Raw genomic sequence first — 11,366 nt, 5'->3', positions numbered from 1 at the left:
ACAGGTGGGCACGGGAACATTTTCCAGTGTGTATCACAAGTGGACTGAAGTCAGGTAGGCAAAAATCCATTAATTATGCCAAAGTGACAGCGATTCACCAGGGACCAGAGGAAAGCCCCGTGGGCTTCTTAGAGTGGCTAAAGGAGGCGCTGAGGAGTCACTCTGCTGTAGACGTAGATTCCTACCAAGGGCAAGTCTTACTCAGGGACAAATTTCTCATGCAGGCTGCACCGGACATTCAGAAGAAGCTCCACAAGTTAGTGCAGAAGCCTAAAGGATAAGGTGACTAGACGTACCGCTTTTGGTGGGACAGTCCCGATTTTTAACACTTTTTCCCCGCGTCCCGCGACATTTTTAAAAAGTCCCGATTTTTGGAAAGGATGCACGACAAGCTAGGGTATACGATTTTCGGCTGCCATGTGGCTATTTCGCCAAGATATGAGTTTTATCAATGGTGTCCCGCTTTACCAATGTTAAAATCTGGTCACCTTACTAAAGGGGTTATCCTAGAAGAGATGGTTGCTGGTGCTACTGCTGCCTTTTACAATAGGGAACAGGAGCGGGAGGTGCGGGCTCAGGAGAAGGACAGAAGGAAGGACATCAGGCTGCCGAGGTACTGACCGCACCTGCTAACTGCCAGTCACCACCTCCCAGGTCTCCCAGAGCTGTGAACAAAGTGCCAAGTAGTATGTATGTCGGGAACCAGGCCACTGGGCACAGAACTGCCCTAGCCAGAATAGGCTCACCTGATGGCCATGCCACCCTGGCAAGAAAGCTGGCCACCAGGGTGTCCCTTGTCCTATGGCAGATAGCCAGGAGGGAGGGTGCCCGCAGGACAGTGAGTCGCTCAGAGAAGACTGGCCCGGCCTGGCCAGTGAAGCAGCAAGAGAGCTGTAGTGCGTCTGGAAACTCGGGTGAACAATCAATGTGGCAGCAAGGTCAGTGGATGTCTCCGAGAGACTGGGCTGCCTCTCCTGTCCTCACCTTCTTCCCTGACCCTGGGCACCATTCATGGGTGAAACCGTGGGAGCTGTTGCACCCAGAACCCTCAGAAGCAGAGCAGACAGACAAGCACCCCTGAGAGCTGCTGGGGGGTGATCCACCGCCCCCACCCCCAGGACAGATGAGTGTTCCACAGAAACTCTACCTCAGACCCATCGCAGTCTTGAAGCCAGTCAATGCTTTTACCCCATTCCTGTGTTTAAAGTGAACCAGCACCCATGCCTGTCAGCCCTAGGAGTTCCATTGTTTGAAACTTCCCGTGACACTAACCCCCACCTTCAAGGGCACTGCCATCTCACAGCCTCACCCCTGTCTCACCTAAACTGCCCACCTTTTTTGTTTCTTCTTCCAGAAGTTCTTAGGTTACCAAGGTGTCTGAACCCAGTCTGAACTCCAGGACACTCAGCTCCTGGACTGCCCCACCCCAACCTCATCCATCGTGGGCCTGGAGTGGACAACCCCTTCCAACAGCTAGGGAGGGTATGCCCCCAAAACCCCACGTAGTGCCTCTTTTGCCAGCAGGAAGCAACTAGAGATGCCGCCGCCCAGTTCTCCAAAGATTTGGGTCCATACCTCTTCAGTGGGGAAATGTTAGGTAGCAGAACAGGGACCAGGGTGTCCACCGGGCATGTGGTAATTCAGGCCCTGAGCCGGTGGTGGTGATGGTGGGGGGTACACCTGGATTGGCCCAGTCTAGGCCAGGTGGGCTTAATTTAGCTAATGGGGTCAACCAGTACTGTCGACCAAACCTCCCAGCCACAGGCCCCCAAAAGACCAGAACTGGAGACACCCCTTCCCCCCCCCCCACACACACACCGCTGTGCTCTGCCTTCTGCCCAGCTGTGCTGCAGGCGTTCTTTCTCTCTCTCTCTCTCTCTCTCTCTGGCCTCAGGTCACCGTGTGTGGGGTGAAGCCCTGTGTCCAGTTAACTGTCAAACCTGAAACTTCTATCCTTTATAAACAGTCAACTTAGATGACAAACCAGGTTTTGGTGTGAATTTCTTTCTCTCGCAAAGCCAAGAATCCAGGTATCCCCACCCCCTTAACCCCCTCCCCCCCCCACCCCCCGCCCCCAGGAATCTTAACAATTTTGCATCTTTATGTTTAGTTAGGAAGATTTGCAGTCACTTTGTGTTGAGTGAAACATCTTGCTGCATGCCTTTACAAACTTTGAAAACAATTCTGACTTTTCATGTTAAGATCGCGGTGCTGCAAAAACATTAGAGATGCCCCTATATGCTTCATCCAACATCAATGACTTACATGATTGTCGTGCAACGATCGAGACTAAGTAAGTAATCCTTTTGTGTAATCCTTTTCAGGTGGCACCAGTTTTCCACGCATGTGCTTTTATCTTTTATCATCAAATTCTACATTAGTCATCATAGCTCCATGGCCTCCTTTGGCCTGTCAGTTCTTCCTGGTCATCGTTACTCTTGAAAGCTTACACAGCAAAATAGACACAAATCCAGACATCTCTGCACGCACAGTTTGGCGGCCTTGGTGACGCTGAGTCGTGCAGCCACTGTCACCCTCCATTTCTTCTTCCCCCAGTAACTCAACCCACTGTCCCCAAGGCTTTGATTTGGTTTTTAGCATTCCGCTCATCAATTTGATCCCTCACAGATCGTTGTGAAGAGGGTATACCGCTCAAGGCAGACATTTGAACAATATTCCCTAACTATTGTTTGGTTTTTAGAAGACTGCAGGGTGTAGCTTTGGTCTGACTGCCTCGGGACAATAGGTTCAGGCTTTTGTCCAGCCTCCATGGCTCCTGAAAGTCTGCATTTCATGGGAAATGTGACATTCGGTTCTGCAACTTCCCACTTTGGATCAGGATCCATCTACAGAATCCCCTATCACAAAGCTCACTCGGACACCAGCCAGTTCTTCTGATGGGGGCAAAGGGGCAAGTTACTGAGGGAGGCAATGAGCCACACCTCTTATTTCCTTCCCATCCTGCCTCCAGGGGAATAGAGACCAGTTGTGCTTCATGTTGTGCTTTATGTTGCTTGGAAGCCCTCAGGAACTCTTCAATGAACTAAGGTAAAACAGGAGAACTAAACCTAGTACGCTCCAAGTTCAATGGTTCTAATCCTCCAGCTGCTCTGTGGCATTCTGCTTCTGTGAGGATGCACAGCCTCGGAACCTCTATGGGACAGTCGGACTCGGGTCATCAGGAGGAGCAGGAAGCAACAGTACGGCCAATGAGGTACTGAGGTACTACACCCATGCTCTATAATCACTTGGAAAGTTTGTTAAAAAAACAGGCTGCTCCCAGAGATTCCCATTCAGGAGTGGGACCTGGAAATCTGCATTTCTAGTAACTTCCCAGGGGATGCTGATTCCACTGGTCTTGGTTTTGTAAGTGATCTTATTTCCCAGCATTGCCCCGCCCCACCGGGAACCCAACACACAGTGAGTTGCTTTGTGTCTCAGTACTAGATCTCTTGACTCCTGGTCCGGGCTGGCCTATTAGCAAACGGATCAAGTGTTCCCTTCCGCTCTCACAACCCTGAAGAAGTCTGGCCTCCATATTAACGGAGGGACAGCTGGGCACAAGCTCTTCCCTGAGGCTTCTGAGGGGCCACACTCACCGCCATCGAGTTAAGTCTAACTCCTAGTAGAATTGCTCCTGGAGGTTTCCGAGACTGTAAATCTTACCTGCCGCCCCTCCCATCCCCCCTCCGTGCTGATGAGTTCAAACTGCTGACCTTGCAGTTAGTAGCCCAAAACATAATCACTAGGCGACTAGGGCTCCTTTCAGGGGGAAAGGCTGCTCCCACCCTGACAGTGTCCGTAGGACGGTGCAGTTGAAGATGATGCGCGCCTGGGCTGCTAACGACCATTTCTCGGTTCTCCATCAGGTCTGTCCCAGGAGAAGGCGACAGCGGAGGGTGTGCGGAGCAAGTAGCGCAGGACCCGCCACTTCAAAAGAGCCTGGAAACGGCAGACAGACGGTTGTCCAGGCAACCGGAGCCCGCCCCTCCTTGACCTCACTCTGACGCTCGGCTGACCTTCGCCGAAGCCCGGGATTGGTGCGCCGGGGGTGGGTGGGGGTGGGGGTGGGTTAGGGTGGTGAGACCATAAAAGTCGCTGCCCTCGGATGCGCTAGGTCCTGTTTCTCCCAGACTCCAGCGCTGCCTTCACAGCACCTCCGAGCCGCCGCGTGGGAAGGTCAGTCGGAGGGGTGGCCGCACGTTTCGCAGCGGCTGATTGGGGGAGCGAGTCCCCGTTTGGAGTGGAGGCAGACATCGCTTAGCCCCCTGGTTCGGGGCCGGCCCGCAGACTGCACTCCCGGGCGCAGTGGCGGGTCCCCGGTGGTCCCCCAGGCGCAGGCGTGCTCAGCGCGGGCTCCAGCGGTGGAGGGCCCGGCGCAGATGGGTTGGGGAGGGCGCGAGACCTGTATTCTTCCCACTTTCTGAAGGGTTCCCCTCTAAGCTGGGGTGCGGATCTTTTCTTGCAACCGGTTTAGCCAGTTCTCTGGGAAGCCTTCTCCTGGGCAGGGTGGGACTGCACACTCTTTCCACATGGGATCCCTCTGAGGCTGGGAGACTTGCGCGGATCAGGTCCCCTGGGGCCCAAGCCCAGGGTGACCCGGTGGACAATCCCCTAGGCAGGTGTGGGTGGGAGGGAGAGGCCGTTCTCTGCGGAATTGCCCAAACCTGATGGGCCGGGCGCACCACGGAGTGCCGGACCTCCTACCTAGACCCTCCGGTTCACCTCTACAGCACCCCCACCCCCACCCCCACCCCACTCCGCCGCCCCTCACCTTTCTTGCTTAAAGCTTATCCTCGGACATACGATCAATTTGGCCTCATTCCTGAGAAACCATTAACCAGCTCAGAGATTGTAACATTTCGGCGTGGGGTGAGGAGTTTACCTTGATTGAACTTGACTTGCTGTTTCTCACCCATTGATTGCTTTTATTCATCCTCTGAACATCCTAATGCAGTGGTGGCACTGCTTTGCTCCCTCTCTAGAGGGGAGGAAACTTCACGTCGACACAGAAATTTATCCAAACTCTTAAAAGGAAGGTGTGCTTGAGTTGGGGCGGGAACCTGGCGCGCTGGCCCCATCAACGGGATCAATCAGGTGGTGTCACCAATGTCCCATTGCGATCGGCTTTCACCACGACACCATTTCCCCCTCGTGGCAATGAGGGCCGGTGGGCTGGCTGCTGGAGAGCAGACTCCACTTCAGCCGGGAGCGGAGGAAGAGATGCTTCCCGGAGGGGATGGAGGGGCGGGTCACTGGGCTCAGGCCCTGGGGGTGGGGTTTGCCTGAGGCACCCACCCACCTGGGTGACACCACCTGTAGTTACGCCAGAAGCATTCCACATTCTGTATTCTAAACGCCCCCCGCCCCCCCCCCCAAAGTGGGGCTTCTCTGCACGGCAATGAACTGGCTCTGATGAAAAGTCAGCACTTGCCTACTTGACAGAGTCTGGGCCGCGTGCCCGTGCCCTTCACCAGGAGCAAACCCAGTCATCACTGCTGACCACGCCCAGTGTCGTCCCCCACCTCAGGAGTATTCTGCTTTATGGGCTATGAATGGAGCTGCTAACAACAAGGTCAGCAGTTCAAATCCACCAGTTGCTCCTTAGCAGAAAGATGAACGAAAGCTCCGGCTAAAGATTGGAAGTCTCTGAAACCCCAAAGGGCTTTTCTACCCTGCCGGGTAGGGTCACTATGAGTCAGAAGGGACTCCACCGCAGTGAGTTTGGTTTGGAATGAACCCTGCTAAAAATTGCTTGGTGGAGTTCATAGTTTAGTCTCGGAAGGCAGGCATGTTGTCTCTTGACACCTCAAAATAAACATGTCCCAAAGCAGGCTCATTTGTCTTCTCACTTGACATGCTTCTCCAAGAAGCCTTTTCATCCGAGCTCAACTCACTGCTGCCCAGGCAGTTCTGACTCAGTGAGCCAGTAGCAGAGTCACACTGCTCCTTCTTGTGGGTGTAAGTCTTTATACTACGGGAGTAGAAAGCCTCATCTTTTTCCCACTAAGTGGCTGGTAGTTTCGAACTGCTGACCTTGGAGTTCATAGCCCAGCTTGTAAGCACGATGCTACTAGGGTTCCCTCTTTTTCATCCAGCAACACAAATTAGTCTGTGGTGATGTTTCCCACTTTTTCACCAACCCCCCTGCCTCCAAACAATGCCCAAGTCTGCTAGTTGAGTGTGGCACCTGCATCTCAAGCATCCCCTCCCCCAAGCCACCGCTATCTTCTCTTGTTAGAGCAGCTAAATATGCTGGAAGATGGGAAAGCCCAAAACAACCTCACTGACTTTGAGTCCATTCTGACTGGTGGCGACCCTCAAGATCCGGGAGCACTGGCCCCTGTGGGTTGCTGAGACTCTTTATGGGAATCGAAAGCCTCCTCTTTCTCCTGCAGAGTGGCTGGTGGCTTCGAAAGGTAATAACCACCCTCAAGAGGCCTGTGCTGGGAGGTGCTCCATTATTTACCGAGGGAGAGTCTGCTGGCCTTTCTTTTTCATCCCTTCCTTGCAATTAAAGTAAGCAAGGACAGAAAGTGTCCTGTACGATCAGGCGATCCTTAATAAGTGAGGACTGGAATCTTCTTTGATGGCCTCCTGATAGCACTTAATTAAGTAGCTTGGGAAAATGATTTTTATTTTAGAACAACTCGGAAAGTATGATCAAGAGAACTCTGGGAGAGTGGGGGGTGGGGTGGGGGTGGGGGCGGCTCTGAGACCCTTTCACAGCTTCCATGAGCTCAAAACTTTTAGAAAGTGCAGTCAGATGTTTGCCTGTTTCTCACAGGTGTCCAGTAGAGTTTTTTAGAGGCTCTGTGACTTGAACTTTCCCTCTAACATAAACGTGTGCATACATGGTCTTGTGTTTATAGAACCTTCTAAGGCCATAGGTTTAGGGTGTGAAGATGCTTATTTTCAGTGGGATGTTAGCACCTCTGATGTCTTTTAGAAGACTTTTCCAACTCGGTACTGCACCATCTGTGTCTAGGTAATGAGCTCCCTGACATAAAACCTACTGCCATCAAGTTGATTCTGACCTTATGCAGGATTTCTGAGGCTGTAACTCTTGACAGGAGCAGAGAGCCTCATCTTTTTCCCATGGAGCACCTGGTGGGTTTGGACCACCAACCTTGTGGTGAGTGACCTTGTGGTGAGCGGTCTAATGTTTACCTGACAGTGCAGCCAGAGCTCCTTAGATGCACGCACGCACTGCCAGCTACTTGGTGCCAACTCACAGCCACCCTATGGGATAGGGTAGAACTGCTCCTGAGTTTCTGAGACTACAATTCTCCGGGTATAGAAAGCCTCCTCTTGCTTCCTCAGAATGCCTGATGGTTTCGAACTACTGACCTTAAGGTTAGCAACCTCATGTGTAACCACTGTGCCACCAGGGGTCCATCTGACTCATAGAAGGGAATACTTTATGTCAAAGAAATGGGCAAAATTAAATAAGAAATAAAAATATAACGAAGGCTTTCCTCAGCTTTATGCACATTAGCCATCTTCTTTCTGGATCTTATGTCACAGAGCCTTTTGAAATCACATTAATTATGGTAACAGTGCTTTGTCATTTTGGGACCGGACATTCAGAAAAAACAAATGTCTTAAATGTAGGTAGAGAAAGCTCTTTAAAAGCCAGACAGTTACAGCTTTTTCAAACTAGAAATAAGATAGCTACAGAAGCATCTCCTAGGATACTTTATCAGATTGCACTGACTAGAGAAACACACAATAAAGCCTTGTTCAGATGAAAAAGCGCTGGAAGAAACCATGGCACTGCCCTTTGCAATGATACAGTAACTTGTTGAATTAAACATTTAGCCACAGGCATGAAGGCTGAGCTAGTGCCCTGATTGTAGAAGTGTAGGCTTGTCTTATACATGGAAACACAATCATGGTTGAATTTGCCATGTGTTTGTATTTGTGTGCTATCCACACCCAACAAATCACTGAAGCATATCTTCTTTTTAAAACCGCTTTATTGGCTTATAATTCACATATACAATTCAATAGTTCAATCACATCCAGAAGAGTTGCGCAATCATTGCCACAACCAGTTTTAGAGCATTTGCTTCATTCTTGTATTCTTTGTTATTAGCTCCCCCTCTCTCCCCAGCCTCCTGGGCCTGCCATACCCCTCAGGAGCTATTCATCCAGTTGCTGTCTCTATAGATTTACCTATCCAGGATTTTTACACATATATATATATACATATACACACACATACATACATTAAACAAACAAATAAGCAAACAAAAAGCTAACAAGAATAACAAAATGAAACAGATAATCACCTCAATCAAAAAGAAAGCAGAAAATATCAAAAGCTAGAACAAAATTAAATGGACCATAAAGAAGATTGAATGATGCTAAATTTTAACCTAACTGCATCTGCAGCAATCCACTTTCCAATGCTTTCTACATGTTAGCAAAGCAATTCACATCCCTGGTCCATGGCCAGAGGGGCTTCACCAGGGGCTTAATCCATGTGTATTTCCCCTTCACCTTGAACACATTTTAAAACTGAAACATCTTTAAAATAGGTCAAGAGGAGGATCAAATGATGCCATTACCTTTTGTTCTCACCACGTCTGCCATAATCAACTTTACAAGGCTCTGTCTGATAACAAGGCTATTCGCACACCCTCAACTGTGATCCAGAAGGGATTGACAGGAGGCTTAACCCATGTGTGGACCCTGCAAATGGATTTTGGGGCTTCCATTATCATCCATAGCCTTCTGCAAACTAGGTGGTCACAATTTAAGCTCTGATGCCGCTCTCTCTTAGATTGGGGTTCTATTACTTACGATTCTTCAATCACAGGCTGGTGGTGTGCTTCTTCCATGTGGTTTTAGTTGACGCCTCACTTAGATGGTTGCTTGTTTGAAAACAAGCCTTTAAGACTCCAGGTGCTATTTTTTCTGATAACCGACACCATCTAGTTTCTTCGTCACACTTAGCTGCGTGCGTGTGTGATGCTTGCCTGGGTGTTGTCTGCAGGATGGGGAGAACTTAGGTGTCAGGTCTGCAGCCATATGTTATTGGACTGCCTTGACCTCTGAAAGGCAGAATTGATTTTGTGGTAACCCTAACAAGAAAGACCCAAACCCATTGCCATTAAGCCGATGCAGATTCCTTGTGCCCACATGTCCCAAAGTAGAATCTTCTAGGCTATAATCTTTAAGGATGAAGATCTTCCAAGGCTTTACTTAGCAGCCCTGCTGGGTAGGTTTGAATTACCCATCTTTTTAAATTTTAAAAGCTGTATTATTAAAAGATCATTTTATTGGGGGCTCTTACAGGTCTTATAACAATTCATATGTCAATTACCTCAAGAATATTTGTACATATGTTGCCATCATGATTTTCTAAACATTTACTTTCTATTGAGCCCTTGGTATCAGCTCCTCTTTTTTCCCCTCCCGCCTTTGTGACCCCTTAATAAATTATAAATCATTATTATTTTCATATCTTGAATTACTAATCATTAGGTTAGTAGTTCAAGTGCACAGTGTTTGAATTACTGGAGGACCTAAAAAGAAGATCGAGGCTTATAGGAAATAAATTTAATCTTTGAGGAATTGAGAAAAAGGGTTGGTGTTGCATATGGAATACAGTAAAATAATAGGAACCATCTGTTTTTACAATATGGCTCGCTCTAAAAACCATCTGAGTATTAGCACAAGATATTTACAGTGCAGTGAGTTGTTTAATCTGGGACCGACTCACACCTTCAGGGGTTGAGGACAAATTGATAACGGTTTTCACCAAGATTTAAAACCTTGTTGCTGACTGTAGCGCTCTGCTTGAAGGAACCTCCTGATGATACACTAAATCTCAGTTGATTTCAGCATTATTTGGTTGCATTTCTCAATTTTCACCCAGCCTTTGCTTGCCTAGACTTTGTGTGAGCAACATGTCGCCCCTCTCTCAAGGGCCTGCCTCCTAGAGGCACCCTGTTGACTTACTCAGCACTCTCTCTAATTTGGTTTATGGGTCCAAAAACACGGCTTTATTCAAAAGCTAACAGTCTCAGTATCCATTTCTGTTCAAGAGTTTGACTTTGGAGGGGCTAGAAGATTAAACAGGCTCCTTTAAAAACAATGACTTTTAACAGAGTAGTATTTTATTTTAGTGCAAATAAACACAGCGAGTACACTCCCAATTCAACCGATTCTAGACTTACTGATCACTGGTTTGGGTTCCCAGGAGCTCTGGTGGCATAGGCATAAAGCCTAACCATAAGGTTTGCGTTTGAAACCACCAGCTGCCCCTCGGAGAAAGGCGGGGCAGGGCTTTCTACTCCCTTACAGAGTTACAGTCTGGCAAACTCCCAGGGCCGGTTCCACCCTGTCCTACAGGTTGGGGGTGACTCGACATCCACTCTCTGGCACTGAGATGGAGTTTTTTGCTAATGGTTATCGCCTAACAAGGGTTCGCTTTTCTGCTGAGGTGGTTTTACCCCCGTTGCCTTACGCTCCACTATGTTCCTTTGTTATTATAGAGTATTTGAAAGAAAATGCCAGTTATTCGGACACTAAGCCAGGCCGTGGGCCGGATGCTGCCGAAACCAGCTTGTGGCTGCCGGACATCGGCGGTGCCCGTCAGGTTCCTGGGCTCTTCCCCTCGGCAAATCCCAGCTGACGCCAACTTCCACTCTATCACTTTCTCGGAGACAGACCATCCGCGAGTCTTAATCACAGGTGGGTTTTCCTCTCCTTTTCCCACCCTTGGCACCTGGCTCTCGGGTCCTGTGCTCGGACTGTGGGCTTGCGTGTTCTCGTTGAATGTCTACTCCCCAGTGTGCTCACACCCTGGCCATCCTGCTTGCCTGCCACTCTGTATTCAGGAAAAACAGGTTTGCCTTGGTTCCATCCAGAGCGTGTGTTTATGTGCTGGCTAAAGGATGAAAAAGATCGCACAATGAGATACTTAGCAATACTAACATTTAATCCAGAGAAATCACCCTCTCCAGTGTTAATCTTCTCCAGAATATCGCAAGTCCCAAATCCTTATTTCCTGCCAGAATAGTTTATTGACAGAGGGGAAGAAGGGAAACTTGAGGGTCGAAAGGCTGCTTTGCGACCAGGCTCCCTCTGCACACTGCAGTGCGTGTGGGGAGCGAGGGTTGAGGGTCAGGGAGAGCGGAGGGACTAGATGTGAACTCCTGTCCGGCGGAGCTTCTCTTAGGCGAAGGCCTCTGCAGGAACCCGGTGTCGTGCATTCTGCGCACTGGCCCTAGAGTGGTGTGCTAGCACGGTGGAGTGAGTCTCCGTCTGTCCCAGGGCCTCCCCACCACCTGTCTCTACCAGGCTCATTCCTTAGCACTCCTCCCCCTGGTTTCTGGTTTCTGCAGCCTCCCCCC

The 11,366-nt window shown here is 49.6% G+C and overlaps 1 protein-coding gene across 1 annotated transcript in view; it reads left to right on the top strand.

Moving 5' to 3' along the window:
• Positions 1–4,107: 4,107 nt before the first annotated feature.
• LOC101641431 (L-threonine 3-dehydrogenase, mitochondrial) overlaps positions 4,108–11,366 on the top strand; it is an 18,134-nt gene continuing 10,875 nt past the window's right edge. Inside the window, exons 1-2 of the mRNA XM_004707638.2 lie at positions 4,108–4,179; positions 10,506–10,704. Coding sequence (XP_004707695.1) covers positions 10,521–10,704 — 184 coding nt within the window. The 5' untranslated portion in view covers positions 4,108–4,179; positions 10,506–10,520. The remainder of the gene's footprint in view (positions 4,180–10,505; positions 10,705–11,366) is intronic.

This window comes from Echinops telfairi, unplaced genomic scaffold (assembly GCF_000313985.2).
Source record: "Echinops telfairi isolate 266 unplaced genomic scaffold, ASM31398v2 ScPeMD7_9;HRSCAF=40, whole genome shotgun sequence".
In the NCBI taxonomy this organism is placed as follows: Eukaryota; Metazoa; Chordata; class Mammalia; order Afrosoricida; family Tenrecidae; genus Echinops; species Echinops telfairi.
This window is presented reverse-complemented; position numbering and strand designations above follow the sequence as displayed.